Here is a 20,080-nt window from a genome sequence, read left to right on the forward strand (position 1 = left end):
GACAATTCTTTTCTTATAAGAACTCGAAAATTAGATATAGACCGGATAAATAGTTAATCCTTTTTAAGTATAGAGTAAATTTTAGTTAACATACTATTTGTCTAATCTAAACTACTTTAAATCATATGCGTCGCTAAATATTACTCTGAAAGTAAACAGAATTATTATAAATAATAATTATTTAGAATTTAGAGTTGACCCAGCGATCTCCTCCGTGGCATGGGAGGTAGACATAGTATCTTTACGAAAGCAGTGGATAAGAATAAAATGGCAGCAGATCATATGCAACCCTGGTTGACTGCAAGGATCTCATGCTGCCATGTATTTGATTTTGATAGGAAAAGAAAGCCGTAATATGGGCCAGGTTTCATTTAGTAACAGGCCAATGGGCTAATGGGTTGGGACGAAGAGAGTAAAAGTCTCGTTTCAAATTTAAAAGCTAATTATATTCCGGCCCATAGTTTCAATAACCTCCCTGTCTAAACCACCAAAAATCTACTTCTCCTCTTTCCTCTACTCGACTAATCCATTTACTTCCTCTCTATCGCAGCATCAGAAATAATGGAGGAGGCCAATTCCAATTCTACCCCTCCTCCTCCACCCCTTCCCCCATCTTCCCAAACTATCGCTCCTCCCCCTGCTCCCGCCGACGACTCCGAAGCCACCCCTTCCCCTCCCACCGCCTCCACGTCCGCCGTCTCCGCCTCCGCCGCCGCCGATGGAGACCCGACCCCTCCTTCCCGGAAGCGGCGCCGCCGCAAGAAGCAGTTTCCCGGCATGGTCCCCACCGCCGGCCTCCGCGTCCTACGACCTCACTCCTCCCGCTCCTCTGCCGTCGTCTACAGCGAGAAGCTCCTCGACGACCTCATCTCCATGCAGCTCAACGACCTCCCCCGCCGTAGGGGCCGGCCTCCCTCGTCCTCTTCCCTCCGCCTCGCTCGCGAGCTCGACGTGGAGGCCCTCATCGCCGTTTCGGTCGGATTCCCCATCGACTGCCTCGCGGAGGAGGAGATCGAGGCCTCCGTAGTCCCCCTCATCGGCGGCGCCGCACAGTCCAACTACATCGTCGTCCGCAACCACATCCTCTCGCGGTGGAGAACTAACCCTAGTGCTTGGATCACCGAGTCCCATGCCCTAGAATCCATCCGTGCCGAGCACCGCGGCCTCGTCGCTGCGGCCTACTCCTTCCTCCTAGACCACGCGTATATCAACTTCGGGCTCGCTCCGGCGATTCTCTCCGCGCCGCCGCATCGCCCACCCTCCCTCCCGCCGCCGTCCGTCCTCATCGTCGGCGCCGGGCTCGCTGGCCTCGCCGCCGCGCGCCACCTCATCTCCCTCGGCTTCAAGGTCGTCGTCCTCGAGGGCCGCCGACGCCCCGGGGGGCGGGTGTTCACCAAAAAGATGAGATCCTGCGCCGCCGATTATCCCGATGTTTCTGCTGCCGTCGACCTTGGCGGCAGCGTGCTCACCGGCATCAATGGTAATCCGTTCGGTGTTCTTGCGCGGCAGCTCGGGTTTCCCCTCCACAAGGTCAGGGACAAATGCCCTCTCTACCTACCCGATGGCCGCCCGGTTGACCAGGTAATGGATTCTCGCGTCGAGACGGCGTTCAACCAGCTCTTAGACAAGGTTTGCAAGCTTAGGCAGGTTATCATCGACGAGCTCCAGTCGGTTGATGTGTCGCTCGGCACCGCCCTCGAGGCCTTCCGCGAGGCCTACGGCGTTGCGTTCTCTGCAGAGGAGAGAATGCTCCTCGATTGGCATCTCGCCAACCTCGAATACGCAAATGCTGCCCTCTTATCTGATCTCTCCATGGCATATTGGGATCAGGATGATCCTTATGAGATGGGTGGTGATCACTGCTTCATCCCTGGGGGCAATGGGCGCTTCGTCCGTGCTTTGGCAGATAATGTACCTATATTTTACGACAGGACTGTGACCAGGATACACTACGGGAATGATGGTGTGATGGTGTACGCGAATGGGCAGGTCTTCCGGGGGGACATGGCTCTCTGCACCGTTTCCCTCGGTGTGCTCAAGAAGGGTTGCATTGAGTTCGTCCCGGAGCTCCCGCCGCAGAAGCAAGGGGCGATTAAAAGATTGGGTTTCGGGCTTCTAAACAAGGTTGCCATGTTGTTCCCTTACGATTTCTGGGATGGTTCGCTCGACACCTTTGGGCATTTGACGGAGGACTCTAGCCAGCGAGGTGAATTCTTTCTGTTCTATAGTTACTCTTCGGTTTCCGGTGGCCCGCTACTTGTTGCTCTTGTTGCTGGAGAGTCTGCCATTAAGTTTGAGACTACCCCGCCCATGGTGAATGTCGAGAAAGTATTAGATGTTCTGAGAAGGATCTTTTCTCCAAAGGGGATTGATGTCCCCAATCCGCTGCAGGCCATCTGCACCCGATGGGGAACCGATAGATTCACACATGGGTCATATTCATATGTGGCTGTTGGGTCTTCGGGGGATGATTATGATATTTTAGCCGAGAGTGTAGGTGATGGGAGGGTGTTCTTTGCCGGAGAGGCAACAAATCGGCGTTATCCAGCAACGATGCATGGAGCTTTGCTTAGCGGCTTTAGAGAGGCTGCTAACATTGCAAGGACAGCTAGGAGGAGATCTGCAGTGACAGTAGCTGAGAGAAAAGATGTTAAAGACAACAACTTGGAAGATTTAGATGATCTGTTTCAAGCTCCTGACCTCTCCTTTAACAGCTTTTCAGTTCTTCATGATCCTTTGTCTTCTGATCCTGATTCAACTTCATTGGTGCGTGTCAGCATCAGTGAGCAAAAGTTGGGATCTGGTTCTCTTTTCCTTTATGGGTTGATCTTGAGGAAGCATGTGTTAGAGCTGGCTGAGATTGACGGAAGTGACCAAAGATTAAATGTATTATACCGCAGCTTTGGTACAAAATTAGTTGGAAGGAACAGTCTGGGAAGTCCCGGAGAGAGCCTTATATCACGTATAAAGGCTGCTAGAGGTGTTAGTGGCAAGACAGGAGCTGCAGATGGAACCCCATTATGTCTAGGAAGTTCTTCTGTTTGAGCAATATATTCACATGCTCAGATGGAAGCTATTGATTCATTTGATTTGGTTATTTTCCTCGGGGAGGCATGAGAGTGTCAAAGTTTCTGCTTTTGCAAGGCGCCAAGACGTGATCAAAGATGTACAACTGCAAGGACCTTCATTTTTTCTTGCCTTTAATTAGGTAAATTGATCAATAACACAACCTCTGCCTGCCATTCTTTGTGGCTTTTAATCAGGTTCTCGACTCTCAACCCAGTGTAATAACCTTCAGTAGTTACATTTCTTTTATTTTGTAGGGTAACTTATTTGTAACATTGAGAACATAAAATTTAGATGACATCAGGAATTTCAGGCCATTCTGGATTTAAAATAGTGTTAGTTTTAAATATTAATTCTAATTTGTGCAGTGTATTGTTTCATTTAATTGCAGAGTTATCTTGCTTTTATAGGTATTCAGTTACTTCGGTCTTGTGTCATGCATATATAGCTACAATCTTGTTGTTGACTACATTTACATTTTACTTGTTTTTCAAGCAAGTGGCTTGCAATTTAAGGCAATTAAGCAAATCATTTGAAGAGAAAGTAGCTTGTTAGTTATCATAGATTTCTGTGTGTAATAGAACTACTTCATATTGGAAAACTTCCCTCAATGTAATCACCATTTGCTGGTTGAAGTCATATTGGAACTTGAATCTGTTTGATCTTGAGAAAAAATAAAAAAAAAAACTCAAAGCTAAACCCTCCCAAGTAAGCTCCTATGTAAAGAAAATGACTTCTGCTTAGCTCAATTTAACCATGAGTGTGATATTCAGATGGAATTTGCTTAGCCATGAGGTTAGCCTAATCTTTCATTGATGTTGGATGCCCATAATCAAGTTCTTGAAGCCATTCCTGGTTCAACCTGGCAACCTGCATACTTGACACTTAACCTAGGAGTAGGGGTGTAAACGAGCCGAGCCTGAGCGAGTCGGCTCTGGCTCAGGTTCGGCTCAAAATTACTTTCGAGTTCGATTAGAGGATGAGGCGGTGGCGGCGTGGGCGGTGGCAACATGGACAGCGGCTTGCCGAAGAAGTCGAAGACGGATGGAGGAGGAGGTGACGACGAGGAGATGGTGAATGGAGGAGGAGGAGGAAGCCGACGGAGTAAACGAGGAGGAGGCCAACAGCGGAGGAGGAGGTCAATGGCGAAGGAGGAGGAGGAGGCCGACGGAGAGGAAGGTGTGGCGCCGTGGTGGTGACTTGCCATCGTTACCGATGGAGGCCGACGGGGAGGGAGGAGGTGGCGACGCGTGGAGTGAGGTTAGGAGTGGTGATCGGGTTGATGAGGGTGAGGGTGAGGGTGAGAGTGAGGGTGAGGGTGGGGTGGGTGGGGGAATTGAGGATGGGGAAGGTGATGTGATGGGCTGATTAATGAGAGTGGGGTAGGTGAGGATAGGTGAGGGTGGGGTAGGTGAGGGTGATGAATGTTGAATGTGTTACGGTGATGATGGGTTAGTGAGGGACACGTGGCAATATTTCTTTATGCCACGTGTCCTTAGTTATAGGGAGTCAGGCTATCGAGCCTATCGAGCCGAGCCTGAGCGAGCCAGTTCTAGCTTAGGCTCGGCTCGATATTAATTTTGAGCCTATTATGATGGCTCGGGCTTAGCTCAGCTCTGATCGAGCCGAGCCGGACTCGAGCTTCACCCGACCCGAGCTCGAGCTGCTCGTCAAGCTTAACAGCCCTACCTTGGAGTGAGCTTATAATCCATCTACTTAGCCAACTTTCTAACCTTTGCCAAGTTTAGAGCTAAGACATTTTTTAGCTCACAATATGATAGTTTCTATTTCTACAACCCACTTGAATTATGATCAGTTCTTGTGAAATTGTGTAGTTAGGACTCTAAAATGTCGACGATACTGTTATTCATGTGAACTTGATGACTGTTTGCACTAATGAGGTACCTTGGAGATGGATACTAGCTAATAGACTATTTAGTGGAATGGACTGCATTAAACTTCTGATTAGCTATTTCTGAAATATTCATCGTCAAACACACATGTTCCTCATGTGAATATAACTCACATGATTAGCTGGTCAAATATTTCAACAAGCTATTGAAAATTATAAACCAAAATTTATCAAAATTAATCTAATAAATAATTCAAATTTATCATAGGTCATAACAAGTCTCTAAAATACGTGTCTATAACATTAGATAAAAGATAAATACTCACGCATGGGCAACATAACTAATATAAAAATTTTAAATAACAATCTAGCTAATCTTTATTTGCTTCTCCACGACCTTGATTACATCTATTAATCTAAAAAATATTTCATCGAAGGGTGGTGAGTATAAAGATCAAGTATACATCTTTATAATTTAAGGACAGTATAATACAAAATGCAACAATATAAATCATATTTCAATGACAATGTATTATTAAATTCATAAATTTAATAACGAGGGTTCATCGATAAAACAAAATCATAATCATATCAACACTCTTTCAGAGTTTCAAGTTTATGACAATTAATAATATCACATGCTCTCTCAGAGCTTCTATGTTATGATAATTAATAACAAAATATAAGCTCTTCTAGAGCTTTAATTAACGAGGATGAATAGACATCTAGTGGTATGTCACCAGTACATACTTAGCGACGCTGCATATGATCGGTTATTTGTATCCTTAGATTAAGAATTCTAATCGTAAGCCTATCCTCACACTCATCACCGCACCCCATACAGAAAATCACAAGGCCTCGGCTTAGAAAAAAAGTCTTAACTTTGCATCATCGAGTACCACTAAAGTTATAAGTCATATTTTATAGTCATTATTTTCAAGATCAACGAGTTTCTGACCTCTATATGCGACAGTAAACACACCTACTCAAACCTGGCGTACAATTTACTTGATTGTCCTCTTCGAACTAATGATTTCAAACGTAAACCAATATATATATACACTCTACCTCTAATCTTGGCTGAGTGAGTACAATAGTACTGTTTATATAAAATCTAACTACTTCATGATACGTGTATGTGGTGCAATATCTAATACACATGACATGATCATAGTTAAAGTGCATATAATGTGCAAAACATGTATTCAGTCCTTATGAAATAATAATGCATGCTAATGAATAACAAATGAACATGGATGTCATAATGTTACTATAGTATAAAAAATGTTAACATCATCACATTATGTTTATATAATCCTTAGATTACAGAATAGTCACTTGCCTAAAATCACTCATAGTTATTTGCTTTCCTCTGCATCATGGTCCTACCCGTACGGATATCGATATAATATGATAATCAATTAATTAGATAGCCCATGTATACTAAGATAAAAATCAAATTAAATATAAGGAGACCAAGACCACTAACCGGAGAAGGGATAGAGTGGTCGGAGGGGTTTGGCGGTTCACTGACGACGAATGCTTTATTCAAATAAAGACAAGAAGAAGAGAAAAAAAAAGTAGAGGAAGAAAAAAAATAGAGGAAGGGCGACTGCGCGAGAGATTTATATATAGACTTATGGATTAAGCTTAACGGCTTGATCCAAAATCTTCAATGAGATTCCGGATGAAATCGGAATAGAGAGGTGGGGAGGATGACAGCACTGTAGCGCACATGCCGAGCACATGTGCCAATTTTTTTTATTTGTTTTAGGATTTTACAACTTCATTGTTAGTTTTGAACTGCATGGGTTCATATCGTACACACAATCAAAGTTAAAGCATCAAACCGTTCTCCCCTTGCATCATCTTGTCATTCATCTCAACCTTGTCAAACCTTTTCATACTCAAGAAAGAGGCGTGTCTTCTGAAAATACTACACTTCATGGCCTCTATTGCAGTAGTTAATTTTCCTCAAGTTTCCATGTGATATTTATTTTCGCAATAACTAGTTTATCTTTCAGCTTGAATAAATTAGTTTTTTTAGATTCAATGTAGGATTATCTATCAAACATTTCTACGGGCAATCTTAGATATTGTATTCCATTGGTTTCCACCAAGACTGATAGAAGATAATCTTAAGAACTATTTTCATCAGAATTGGATGTTTATGATCTTTTGTGTTTCAGTGCTTCGTCTATCTCATGCCAGTAATTTTTCAATAATTCTCACTTTCTGTAGCAAAAAGATGGTTTCGGATGGGCTAAGCCAGGGAGACCATTACCATTGGAATATTCATGAGATAGTTGTGATACCATTGTAATTAAGCTTATTGTGGGCCCTCAGATTTCCGCTTATTCTTGTTTTCCCGTCATCTGATTGTAAAATAGGTCAATCATCATATTATGTGCACTAACTAATGTTATCTCAATCTAATATTTGTTTCTCATCCTCTGTATTTTAGTTAACATCACCAGTTCCATGGAGCATTTTCAGTTACTAGTGCCATATTTCGTCTACTTGGTTGTACTTATTCACATCATTTAAAAAAAAAGAATCTGTTGATCAAGGTAAATCTGTTGATCAAGGTTCAGAGCTCTCATTCTGTTTGAAGAATTGAATTTTGGGAACCATTCAGATATGATAGTTCTAAAATTTTCTGTTTTTGATTGTACTACTGCCAAAGAATGGTGCCATGGTGTCCAGTAACTATTTCAATTTTCAAAGACACTTCTGAGCCTCATTGTCTTGCAATGACTTGCTATTTATTCATTTGAATCCGTTGTATTGTGGGGACGCGAAAGCATTAGGGTAGAGATAAAACAAGACTTATCAGGGATTGGGCAATGGTGCTATCCCAATTTTATTTTAGTTGGAAAAGAAAGAAGAAGATAAATGTGACGTATTAGACAAAGATAATTAAATTAATCTTGTTGCATTTTTTTGGTTTAATGTCAAATAGATATTTATAATTTTATTTTACAACTACTATATTGTTTACTCATAGTTATTTATGGGCTTCCTGCTTAAAAGATAATTTGTGTGAATTGATCATAAATCTCAGATGAACATCTAACTGCTTCCAATGGGTAAGATATAAGTTAGTTTGCTAACTGTAATAAACAAAGGGGGCAATTAGCATCTCTAGAATCCCCTTTTCCCCCTTCCTCTCTCTTTCCTCGACTTCATTTTGTTCTTGGATTTCAGATGGGATCGATAATCTTTACAGCAAATAAGTTTATTTGATGATTGTAATAATACAAATGTAATTGAAGAGTCTATAATTATTATAGAGAAAATTGTTTGGTGATTAGTGGTCGAGTAATTTGGCAATGCGATGGCTTCAAGTGATATTCACTGACATTTAGTTCAAAGCAATAGTTTAACGACGCATATGATTTAAAGTCTAAATTAAACGGTTTTATATATTGGCTAAAAATTTGATGAGTTCTTAGTGCTTTTGTATTCATGAAAGATTAGTTTTTTGTTGAACCAATATTTAGTCCAGACTTTTGAACACAAAAAAATAAATAAATAAAAGAAAGAGGCTTCTTTTAGCAGTTGGGGACTGGGGATTGGTACTAGATAAACCTCTCTCAGATATCATAAACCCCTTTCATCTAACCCCCTGCATCCCTTCTACCCACCTAAATGGCACGTCGCCTCCTCGCTACCACCAAAGCCCACCTTTTCCCCTCCTCATCCCCTAACCCCAACCCCACCTCTGCCTCCACCCCTCCTACCTCCATCTCTTCCATCCTCCCCCTCCTCCCCTGCAAGCGCAGGAAGAAGCTCCTCAAGAAGCTCCAAAGCCCTCGCCTTTCCCCGATCCAGCGCGACCCCTCCCGCCGCCTCCCCTTCCTCGACGCCATCCTCGACCGCGACGCCGCCTTCCGATTCCTCTCCCGCACCCGCTCCGTCCTCTCCCGCCTTCCGTCTCCTCGTCTCCTCCCCCTCCCCCTCGCTGGCAAGCTCCACCACGACCTCGGCTTCCCCCGCGGCCGCAAGCTCTCCAACTTCGTCTCCCGCCACCCCCTCCTCCTCCACCTCCCTCGCGTGGGCTCTACCCCCCACCTCGCCTTCACCTCTCTCATGGAATCTCTCCTCGAGGAGGAAAGAACCCTTTTTGACTCCCTCGAACCGCTCCGCGTCACTTCAATCCGCAAGCTCCTCATGATCACGGCCAATCACCGTCTCCCCCTTGCGAAGCTCCACCACTGCCGCCAGATTCTCGGCCTCCCTGACGACTTCCGCGACCGCGTGCTCAAATACCCTGATTTCTTCCGCGTCGCCGTCGACCCCGATGGCCGTCACATCCTAGAGCTCGTAAAGTGGGACCCCGCACTCGCCATCAGTGCCCTCGAGCGTGACTTCCTCGTCGATGAAAACCGGGTGAGGAGAACATTTAAATTTGCCATTGAGCACAAAAAAGCGCTGCCTTTGGATGAGGACGAGGAGCGGCGGCTTGATGAGCTGACCACTTTCCCCCTTATATCTCCTTATTCGGATGGATCAGGGCTGAAGCTGTGGTCGGTGGAGGCGGAGAAGTATAGGGTTGGGGTGATACACGAGTTCTTGAGCTTGACATTAGAGAAGAGGGCGTGGATACATCATATTGTGGAGTTTAAGGAGGAGTTTAACCTCACGAAGCACACATATCAGATGTTGTTGAAGCAGCCGCGTGCATTCTACCTAGCGGGGACAGAGATGAATTGGGCAGTGTTCTTGAAGGATGCTTATAGGGAAGATGGAACTCTGATAGAGAAGGATCCTCAGGTGTTGTTCAATGAGAAATTGCAGCGATATGCTTGTATGGCGGAAATGGAGGAGGGTGCCCCTCTTGTCAAAGGAGATGCAATGAGTTGATGATATTGTAGTAGTCTTCCGAAAGTGAGTTTGGTGAATTGAGTCAATTTTCCAATATAAGGGTGTTGATGAGGAATGGTTGTTTCAGATGCTGGTTGCTTTCACTAATATGGGGGGCACGGTCTTTTGATCTAGAGATGGTGACTCCATGGAGACATGAACCAGGTAGAGTTTCTTACTGGAAATGTTATTTCTCATTGTTATTCTATTATTGAGCTCTTACAGTAGACATTTTTCATCCATTTTACATTGTCTTCCTATAATTTGTTCTTATATGTTAGATAATTGTGTTGTGCTGGACTTAATCTTAATGCATGGAGTGATCAATAACTATATATCTATGGCAATTGGACTCTCATCATTATTAAAAGTAGTAGCATCTAATGAATACTCCTTCCTTTAAAAGTGCAACAGTTGACTTTCCTGATACTCTCAAGGATCACTACACATTTCCCGTAATTTCTTTTCCTCTGAAATTACTTTGCCAACTCTTTCCTGAATGGCAGTAACCATTTCATCTAAAGCCACACTATTGGATAAGATCTCAAAGTTGTCCTTTTTTGTAGATGAAAATGTCGGATAGTGAATGCTGAGATTTTATAGAGATTCAGATGTTTCAAATACTTACACTGCTACTTCTCTATTAGAAATGAATGATGTCTTGAAAGATATTAGTATATCGCTCTACTTTTCTACATAACTTAAAGGCAATTGAATGTGATTGCAGGAGCAGGTTACGGGGACTTCTTATCTATGAGTCCTAGTGCCTAGTTGTTTGTTATGAGCTCATTTTAAGTTATTAACAACAAACAAATTCATAATGCTCATTCCTTGATTAGACATTTTAAAAATGAAATTAAACAACCTGGTCATGCAATCATCAGGCTTACAATTGTTCTAAACTAAGCAACAATTTAAAAAAAAACTAAGCAACAATATTTACAACCTATCAAACTGATCCACATTTTTTTAAGATGTACCTATCGAAACACTTATGAATGAACACGGATGTTGTGGAATGGTGTTTGCAGCCCAAAGTATATAGTACAGTGTCAGTATTGCCATCACCACTGTTATAATCACTTATATGATAATTGTAATATCCTTGTACTTACGTCAGATTTGATTATGAGGTTGTCAGCTGTTGCCCGTATTACCTTGATATTTTATTGCATTTAGTTAGTTTGAGTTATCAGCATGATGTAACTGGTTCTTAAGCTTCTCTTTAGTAAGTTTCATCACTAAGCCATGCGACAGTCGCTTTAGATGCACCAAATACAGGATAGCATCTAATCACTCCCTATTAATTTCGGCATGGTTGTTGATTTCTGAAGTGCACTTACCTTGTTCTGTTAAGAAACATTTAGCATTTTACTGATTAAAAGACCTTAATGTTGAAACAGTTTGAAGCTGATAACGGTATCAGCGAAAAGCCCCAGAGCATGCCTGGCTTCGAAGAGCTGATTAGATTTGACAGGATCTTCTGAGACTAGTTAGGAGTCAAATACGTCTGTCTGAGCCAACTAAGGCAATAGGTGATCAAACAGAACTGGATACTGGTTGTGCCGCTGTGCTCATCTAAAATGCGATATATCCTCGCTAAAGATGGTCACCGGGTTTGAGCTAGCTCGTTTTTTGTTAGGTGCAGCAAAGATTCCAGCCATGATGATTCTGTTGCTGAGCAATGACTATCTGATCTGCATGAAAGGAGAGGATTTCAGGTCATCTGACTGTGCTAAATAATTTCTTACCTATTAAACCAATTATCGTCGAATTCATCATCTTCATCCATGTAGTAAACAAGGAGTAAGTTTGTGAGTAATCTGCTTCCACTTTGTTTCCTTGTTCTTTATTTGTGAATGATTGATTCCTTCCTTTCCTGCTCATCGTATACTCTCATTATTAAATCAGCATTTTGTATGATCGATCCTATTGAATGCATTACACAAGGACTGTGATGAGTTGTGTAGCCTTGTACCAACTCCAGGTTAGTGGTACTGCTGGAGAGTAGTTCATCATCTTTTCTCAATGAGCAGTGAAGGTTGTCATCCACCGTCCATCTTTTCTACGTCCAAGTGATTAAAACTCTGGTAGCAAATAAATGGCAATGATCCTACTCCTTTTATCTACGTGTCAGGTCTGTAACTCCACATATGATACACATACTTCTCTAAATGTACCATATGATGCATCCTAATGACACCTCTATAAAGTAGTATTAAAGATTTAATACAAACAAAAGTGGTATTTCTATAGCTTAGAATAAAGAGCTATTAACTTTTTAAACTATAATTTATTTTCACATTGTGATACGAGGATGCAAACAAAAATAATAAATAAATATTTTAATTTTCAGACATTTTCTTCTTTATTTTCTAAAATAATAATTATATGCCACAAGAACTTTGTATGAGAATGGGTAATAATTTGGTGGTAGTTAATCCTAAAATAAACGCTTCAAACTTCTTCGGTCCAGGCTGGACTTTTTACTTTATTACCGTCCGATCGGAAACCAACGGCTCCTATCCAACTTTGAGTTAGATAAAAGCATCCTTCGACCCTCTCAGACAAGGACGGGGAAGGATAAAATAAAATAAAGATTAAAAAGAAAGGAAGGAGAAAAAGGAAGAAGAAAGAGAAGAAGCTTCGATCGTCATGGACGAGGAGAGCTCCCAATGCTAAAAAGGGTGGGACGTGCTTCCGGCTATCCTGCGCCTCTTCCTCCTCGAAACTCGCGGATCTAGGGTTTTCGTCCCGTCACCCCTCTTTCACGTCGAGATCATGGCGGCGAGGGCTCTGACGGCGGCGCTTCTCCTGATGCTCGCCGCCGGTGAGCTTGCCGCCGCGGCGGTTTGCCCTAGGCTGCCGTCGGCGGAGTCGATTTTGGGGGTTCAGGCCATGTGCTCGGCCCTAAATTTCCGGGGGCTGGACTACGGCCCCATTGACGTCGTCGAGGTCAGTTACTTACCTCTTCTAGGGTTAATATTTTCTCGCTTAGGATGAAGCAATTTTGTATCTTGTTTTACTAGTAATTCTTCCTCGGTAGCTTGTGTTTGATTTGATAAAGTGAAAGCAGATCCTTTTTGGATGAAATTTGTACGAAAAAGGTAGGAGAATTGAGACATCAATGTCATGGATTTCTAAGACTATTCATAATTCTCAATAAGGAAAAGGAAAGGTCTGGAAGGGTTGTATCTCAAATCTGTTTTACCCTGTTTATGTGCCTTGGTAATTTGGCGGCCAAGCATGTTGAAATCATGAGCGTTTTTTAATTCTTCCATGCTCCATAAGGCACATTTAATTTGAAACAATTTTTGTTTCAAAAGATTAAGAGGTCATTAGCTAATTATAGACTAGACAAGAGGCTAGCCCTCTCTTATGCATAGATCGGACAATTGGGTCAGCTCCCCTAAGAAATGGGCTACAAATTTTGGTTCGAAGTTTCAGTTTTGACCCCTAGAAAGCCGAATTGTGATCTAAATAAATGTTAAAATCAGCAATTTTGGTAGTTTTGGCCTTAACTAATGAGTTTTGGCTTTAGCTTTTATTGAATTTCGGTCGCTACTTCCATTTCAGGTGAAACTTTAAATCATCTACAACGAGAGTGCAAGTTATGCGCATATAGTGCTTCAGTGGAAAATCCACCTATGATTATTGAAACTTGAAAGGAAGGAATTTTTTGGTTGAACTGGTTTTGAATCTGAACACAGTGTGGTAAAATATTTTTCTTCTCCAAAATTTTTTTTTTTCTTCTCTTGGCTCTGTTTACAGGAAAGGGCTACCAGTCTAGACAATTAGGAGAGTAGCTTTCCCCCAAAACATCATCATACCCTGTTATGATTCTGCACGACAATCCTTTGTTGTACCTACATCCAATGTCATTAGAGTTTGTATGTACTGATTTAATTAGGATGTATAAAATAATAAAGTTTCCTTTCCCTTGCCTTTTTTTCTTTTGAGTATAGATGGTATCCTTATAATATAGGGGTATTTTTTTTGCCTTTGCCCCCATATTACACTTCCCCACTGACCTATATCCACTTCCCTCTTCATCAAAAGATAAAAGGTTCAGGTTCGAAGACAAAGTGGAAAGTGAGAACAGGTATTTGAATAGCTCTTGACATGTAGGTGGGTCTGGCATCTGTATGTCACCTGCTACTAGTAGACGGGGTCCCGTTTCTATGAGTAGTTGCAACAAGTTGGTATACTATTGTAACTCCTAGAATTCGACAATGGCAGAGCTCCTTATTTTATAGTGCTACTTCTCTTCTCTTATGTACATTAGGGTGGCCCAGGTCTATTAATCTTTGGACAAATATTTTTCCTAATGCTTCTTTCCCTCTTGTAACCTTCCTTTTACTTGTAGATCAAGCAAACATTCCTCTCAATGATCTGTTTAATTTTGATACATTTCTCTAGGGAGATGAAGCTACATTGCTAAGGGCACTGAATCTACTGCACAGTAACAGGGAGGGCTTCTTGGCTGTGCTTTTCTATGCTTCCTGGTGTCCTTTCTCCAAAAATTTCAAGCCAAATTTTCAGAGATTATCTTCCTTGTTTCCAACCATACGTCATTTTGCATTTGAAGAATCTGTTATCAGGCCAAGGTTTGTGTATGCTGAAATATTTTCATAAGCTAATTTTATGCATGGAATATAACTGGAATTGTACTTTGCAGCATTCTCTCAAGGTATGGAGTTCATGGTTTTCCAACTCTTTTTCTCCTAAATTCGACAATGCGGGCGCGATATCATGGATCACGAACCATCAATTCCCTAGTTTCTTTCTATGATGATGTCACGGGTAAGTTGGTTCTTTCGTGTGGATCATTTGATAGAAGTACATAAAATTAGGAAGATGAGTTACAATCATACACAGTTAAAATTTAATTCATGCTTGACTATTATATTCTAATACTTCCATCTCTTCCAACTGAATTGTGCTCCTTTCTTCCCCTTAATTCAAATGCCTCATGCTTTTATAAAAGTAAAAAACAGGATTTTGTACCATGGTTTAGGAGCCATATAGTGATTCTGCAGTTACATGCTCACATAAGTGTTATCCACTGGTCTACACTGTTCTAAGTTGCTCATTTTATTCTGCTTTGAGTTTGAATAATTGTTTATCTCCTTTTCTGTACTGTTCTCATCAATTTTATTTTATTAAACATGTTGAAGGTATAAATCCTTTGTCACTGGATTCAGTGTCTGTAGAGAAAATTCTGGACTCGCTAAATTTTGCTGAGGTCAAGGAAGAGGCTGAGCAGGAGAATTGTCCATTCTCATGGGCACGATCGCCAGAAAAATTACTTCAGCAAGATACATATCTGGCATTGGCCATCTCTTTTGTGCTGTTGCGACTGCTTTATTTTCTGTTTCCAAAAGTGAATGCATTCGTCAAGTGGGCCTGGGGAAGGCATATGCAACTTACAAACTTGATGAATTTAGATGATTATTTCCAAGGTTATGTTGAGCAAGCAAAACAGGGGCTGAAAAGGTTGAATCCGTGCAAAAGAAGTAATTTGCATGAAGGAGCAATGAATGCTAGGGCCTGGGCCTCCAAGTCACTGGTATCAGTATCAATCGGAGAGCCAAGTTCCGGAAGGGCTCACCCTGTGGGGGAGAGAGGATAGAAAAATAACCATGTAATTCACTCTGTATAGTAGATGGATCACCATAAACAGAAACATGTTTCAGTGCTTACTGTGATGGGCTGTGGCAATTCTTGTAGCAGGTTGTGTAGGAGGAAAATGAATTAATGGCTGATTGTTAATTTCCTGTTATAGTTTCTATCTAAATTCTATACCAGCACTGCTATTGGCTGTTTCATTACTCTTGCCGCAAAGACACTGGTGACAGTCCTTGATACAGCGCATTAAGTTTGCAGTTCATATTCATATGGTGTGGTAGCCTCTTGACGATAGGTAGCTGCAGTAACTAATCAAAGATTAGGAAACAAGCAGTTATATATGCCCTCAGGGCCTCAGGCTCATATCAATTCAGTTTTTTCCTCAGCAGAATTACTTTCCTCACAGCAAAGTACTAGTGGTGAGGACAAATCTCAGAGATATATTGGATTCTAGGCTGAAGAGTGTTAAAAGCTTTGCCTGCCTGCAATTCTCATACTTGTAAAGCACAGTGACCTAGGTTTCTAATGATGTCACAACCTTGCAGATTTGTTGGAACCAACTTATCATGCAGTCGTTGAAATCGATTAAGAGAGTATACAAGTACAACCAGAGCTGAATTCTTTGTACAAAGTTGAGCTGAAACTAAACTGGTGTATAAGAGTACAGAAATAAAAATAAGAGAATATGCTTCTGCCTTTAACCTATATTGCAATGGCATCTGAATTTGATATTTCAGACTACAACTAGACATCTGATCTTCAAGAATTTCATGTTTGTTTTGAAGCAAACTTGTCTGCCACTATATCGAGGCAACCTTTTATGAGATTCACATCTGTAATGATCTATTACTTCTATACTCTACTGATGATTACATCAGGAGCTTGCGTGATTCAGAATACCATCTGGTGTAGCAGGACTCCAGATTCGGCCAATCGGAATCTGGGCATAAGGTGAAATTGTGAAGCCAGAGTGCCAGAACCTCTTCCTGCTGCTCCCAAGTTAGCTTCTCAATCATCTCCTCCAGTACCCTCACCATCTCAGCCTTCTCCCTACCGCTCAACACTGGAGCATCTGTGCCATTGCTTGCTCGGCACAGCAATGGTAACCATGATGTCAACATCGCCATCCAGCAGTCGCAATTGGCTCTCTTATCTTCTTCCTCCTCCTGCCCCCCTCCTTGACATCCTTCAAATTGCTTAGAGTTGGCATGCTTGAATAAGAATACTGCACAAGATACCATAGTTTCAGTAACCAATGTCATAGTTTAATATGCCCATGTTATAGAGATCAACAAAAGACCAACTTGTTGATTATACCAAGTAAAGAAACTATCAGAATTAGCTAAATCGCATGCTATAATGGCCTACAACTGCAGGAAATTGTGTCAATATTATCTTGAATTATACTCAAGATGCCTAAGAGCTAGAATGATTAGAGAAGTAACATAGTTAAAAGGTGAAAAGGTTACAAATATTATTCTCATTTTTATCCAGCACTCCCCCAAGGACAAGTACACGTCAGATTTTGTTCTCTAACGGTGAATCCTATATCCAGGGGCGTATGGGGTTCCGTCCAATGTTTTGCCGACCATTTGCTTCTAGAAAGCTAAAATTCCTCGAGACCAATTGATCTCGACACGCAGCAACTAAAAAATAATACTAGTCGTCGCAATGTCTTGCAATTCCACACGGCAGATCCTCGATCAGATTCTTCCTCCCCCTAATGAGGTGGAATTATTGCTTAAAAACTTCCTCGGTTTGTTTTCGGAAGAAGTAACACGGACGAAGTTTTTTGCAATAAGGTCAAATTTAGGGGGTGATATGCAAAAGAAACAATTCTTTTTTCCTTTCGGGACCCACGATACCAATGCGGATCGGGTTAAAATACATCCGATACGAATAAGATGCGAATAATAGCATAAAACGAAGAGGAATAAAATGCGAATATCAGAAGTCTCACCTGCGACGCGAACCAACGCCACCTGAATCCTTGGCTCGGCGGCGACGGCTCGGCACCCGAGCCCCGCCGCCGCGCTCCACCTCTCCACCGCCTCCTCCACCGCGCCGCACTCCGCCATCTTCTTCCCCAACCACATCAACTCTGCCGCCATCTTCTCCGCCGCCGCACCACCCCCTTTTCTCTCCTCCTCCCCCGCAGTCGCCGACCACCACCACCTGCTCACCTTCCCCACCAAGGCCTCCACCCCGCTCTCCCCCGCGACCGCAGCCTCGAGGCGGCGCAGCGTCCTCCCGAACGCCTCGGAGAGCGCGCCGCGGTTGACCCCCGCGACGCCGAACCGGAGGTTGTCGTCGAGGATCCGCTCCGCGAGGGATCGGACGAGCTCGTACTTCCGGGAGGCGACGGGGACCCGCGCGACGACGGCGAGCACGTGCGAGAGGGCCCGCGCGGCCCGCGTGCCCTCGGGTTGGGCGGCGGGTTTCGGCGAGGAATCTGAGCGGGAAGGGGCGAGGAGGAGGGAGAGGAGGAGCGAGAAGAGGGAGAGGAGGATGTGGAGGAGGAAAAGGAGGTAGCGGCGTAGGAGGAGGGAGGAGGAAGAGAAGTATGGGGATTGGATGACGAGTTTCGAGGAGAGGAGGGAGGAGAGGAGGGCGGACAGGGTATCCATAAGGTTACCGGGTTTGATGAGTATTGCTTCTCCGCCCTCAATACGAGATGGAAAAAGGGTAAGCTATCGGTGGTTTGGAATTAGAAAAGTCGAGCAAGTTTAAACACTTCACAGTTCACACGGGGAAGACTAATGAGAAATGGGAGGCAGACGGGAGACCCAGACATTGGTGCGGTTACCACAGCGGTAAGGTGGACCACTAGTCTATAAAATCTATTTTGCTGTGTGTGTGGTAGCAAACAGCGAGCAGCTTTTTCCCTGATCATCATATGACCGAGTATGACAACTAATACTATATATAAAGGAAAATATTTCTTCTTTAAACAGGTAAGGTTTATTACCACAAAAACAGGGTGCAAATAGGCGTATGAGATGTGTCCCTATAGTATACACGCACAATAATAGTTTGGAGAGAGACAGATGGGGTTGTTGAGGATATCCACCAGAATTTGCAAGTGCAACTTAGACGCAAATGTTGGAGGAGTTGTGAGTTTTAAGCTTTGACGAGACCCACGCGGATTTCGTTCATCTATCGGCCTTGTTAACCCCAGAAATAAGGGGCTCGTCAGCGATCATTCCGGACAGTATAGTCGAGGCCAACTAGACTAAAAGCAATAATAAACCCCATCACTTTTAGGTTTCACCTCTAGGGCTGTCAATATAGACTAGCTACTCCCCGACTTGGCTCACCTCAGCTGAAGTTCGAGTATAGCTTGGCTTGGTTAGAAATGAGCCGAGCTCGAGCCACCGAAATTGGCTCGAAATTAATATTGAGCCGAATCTAAGCTAATGCTGGCACGTTTAGGCTCGGTATAAAAGGGGTGAGAAAAACACTAATCCTCAAATCCCATTTCCACATCTCCGCCTCCTCCTCCTCCTCCTCCTTCAGTGCTCATCCTCTTTCGCCAAGCCACTGCTACGGTGCCCCATCGTGCCCTCGTTCTCCTTCTCTAAGTCACTGCCGTAGTGCCGCCTCATCCTCTTTCAGCAACGGCAAAACTGTCGTGGTGCCGGCGAATTGAGGTGGATTAGCACCTCTGCCACACAGCTCTCTGGTAGGTCCCCCAACGTTGTCTCGTGAGCCTCGATCTTCTTCGTGTTCTTTTTTTTCTTCTTCTTTTTGTGGCTTGGCGTGGGCTTGATCTAACTCGGTCTAGCTCGATTCAGCTCAGTTTGAATGGGACTTAATGACTCATTTCAGGCTCGAGCTCAGCTCGAATTGAGTTGAGCCAAGCCTGAACCCAATTTAAAGACTCGAAATTAATTTCGAGCTAAGCTTGAGCCAAAGCCGACTCGCCAGAGCCAAGCCTGAACACTTCTTTTCACCTCTTGTTGCTTATGCTATAGACTTGCTTTGTCTGCACTAGATATAACCTTTCAAAATTAAGCTCAACTCGAAAGTTTGCGTAACTGAGCTTAATATTTAGAATAGGCTTAAAATTAATTTTGAATAATAAGGCTCATAATAATAATATATAAGAAATATGAATTATTAGATCAAAAATCTAGATGTTTAGTTTCTTACTCCCTAGAATTCTTTATGACTCTATTATGCTACTTAATATTCAGGCTCCTTTCTTCACAAACCAACCTACTGTTTTCGCCGTCAGTCCATTAGCCTTCTCATCTCTAGTTGTTGTGCTTGTGGATCTCCCTCAATAGTTGACATCGACACCTATGCTCATGGATCCCTTACTATTTGTGAGTAGATCTACTCGCTTCTTGATAAATTTAACCGGTAAGTATGTGACTATACTATGATTCTTTTGTAGTTTTCATAGATATAAAAAGATTGCCTTTCTTTTTATCATTTCTCAAGAATCTTGAGTTATCGATGCGAAGATTGAAAAATCTGAATCTCAGTAATAGATTTTTTATCAATCAATTTGTTTATAGCGTTAACAGTAACCCGTGTTAGAACCAATTGATCAAAGGCTTGAATGAATTTATCCTTGAAATTGCTTATTGATCACTGAAGCTCGGCTCTCAAACTCAAAATTTAAACAATTTCAATTCAGACTTAATTTAATATCTAAACTCA

General features: G+C 42.7%; 4 protein-coding genes across 6 annotated transcripts; 3 read left to right on the forward strand and 1 right to left on the reverse strand.

The window, feature by feature from the left end:
• The first annotated feature begins 497 nt into the window (after positions 1-497).
• Positions 498-3,382, forward strand: LOC140760368 (lysine-specific histone demethylase 1 homolog 1). Its single transcript, XM_073097299.1, has one exon. The coding sequence runs from the start codon at positions 562-564 to the stop codon at positions 3,043-3,045; it is 2,484 nt and encodes an 827-aa protein (XP_072953400.1). The 5' UTR covers positions 498-561; the 3' UTR covers positions 3,046-3,382.
• A 5,140-nt stretch (positions 3,383-8,522) lies between these two features.
• Positions 8,523-11,797, forward strand: LOC140760009 (protein WHAT'S THIS FACTOR 1 homolog, chloroplastic). Of its 2 annotated transcripts, XM_073096768.1 has the most exons (3): positions 8,523-9,808; positions 9,873-9,949; positions 11,188-11,797. In XM_073096768.1, the coding sequence occupies exon 1, from the start codon at positions 8,570-8,572 to the stop codon at positions 9,782-9,784; it is 1,215 nt and encodes a 404-aa protein (XP_072952869.1). In that variant the 5' UTR covers positions 8,523-8,569; the 3' UTR covers positions 9,785-9,808; positions 9,873-9,949; positions 11,188-11,797. The 2 variants fall into 2 exon arrangements, with proteins under 2 accessions (XP_072952869.1, XP_072952868.1); XM_073096767.1 differs by having other exon boundaries at positions 8,526-9,949.
• A 768-nt stretch (positions 11,798-12,565) lies between these two features.
• LOC140760012 (5'-adenylylsulfate reductase-like 3) lies at positions 12,566-15,556 on the forward strand. Of its 2 annotated transcripts, none has more exons than XM_073096771.1 (4): positions 12,566-12,739; positions 14,204-14,391; positions 14,463-14,587; positions 14,962-15,556. In XM_073096771.1, the coding sequence occupies exons 1-4, from the start codon at positions 12,566-12,568 to the stop codon at positions 15,414-15,416; spliced, it is 942 nt and encodes a 313-aa protein (XP_072952872.1). In that variant the 3' UTR covers positions 15,417-15,556. The 2 variants fall into 2 exon arrangements, with proteins under 2 accessions (XP_072952872.1, XP_072952873.1); XM_073096772.1 differs by having other exon boundaries at positions 14,989-15,556.
• Positions 15,557-16,088: 532 nt separating this feature from the next.
• LOC140760010 (uncharacterized) lies at positions 16,089-18,324 on the reverse strand. Its single transcript, XM_073096769.1, has 2 exons — positions 17,373-18,324; positions 16,089-16,637 (listed from the first exon to the last, which is right to left on the reverse strand). Exons 1-2 carry the CDS (start codon positions 18,037-18,039, stop codon positions 16,282-16,284), a joined length of 1,023 nt encoding a protein of 340 aa, XP_072952870.1. The 5' UTR covers positions 18,040-18,324; the 3' UTR covers positions 16,089-16,281.
• Between the last annotated feature and the right edge of the window lie 1,756 nt (positions 18,325-20,080).

This window comes from Typha angustifolia, chromosome 5, assembly GCF_048772165.1.
Source record: "Typha angustifolia cultivar Huaian chromosome 5, ASM4877216v1, whole genome shotgun sequence".
NCBI classification, from domain to species: Eukaryota; Viridiplantae; Streptophyta; class Magnoliopsida; order Poales; family Typhaceae; genus Typha; species Typha angustifolia.

Coding starts and splice junctions, on each gene's coding strand:
- LOC140760368 (XM_073097299.1), top strand. CDS start 562: ATGGAGGAGGCCAATTCCAATTCTACCCCTCCTCCTCCACCCCTTCCC.
- LOC140760009 (XM_073096768.1), top strand. CDS start 8,570: ATGGCACGTCGCCTCCTCGCTACCACCAAAGCCCACCTTTTCCCCTCC.
- LOC140760012 (XM_073096771.1), top strand. CDS start 12,566: ATGGCGGCGAGGGCTCTGACGGCGGCGCTTCTCCTGATGCTCGCCGCC. Junction 14,392..14,462: donor GAATCTGTTATCAGGCCAAG/GTTTGTGTATGC, acceptor TGTACTTTGCAG/CATTCTCTCAAGGTATGGAG. Junction 14,588..14,961: donor TTTCTATGATGATGTCACGG/GTAAGTTGGTTC, acceptor AACATGTTGAAG/GTATAAATCCTTTGTCACTG.
- LOC140760010 (XM_073096769.1), bottom strand. CDS start 18,039: ATGGATACCCTGTCCGCCCTCCTCTCCTCCCTCCTCTCCTCGAAACTC. Junction 16,638..17,372: donor GGCGTTGGTTCGCGTCGCAG/GTGAGACTTCTG, acceptor TATCTTGTGCAG/TATTCTTATTCAAGCATGCC.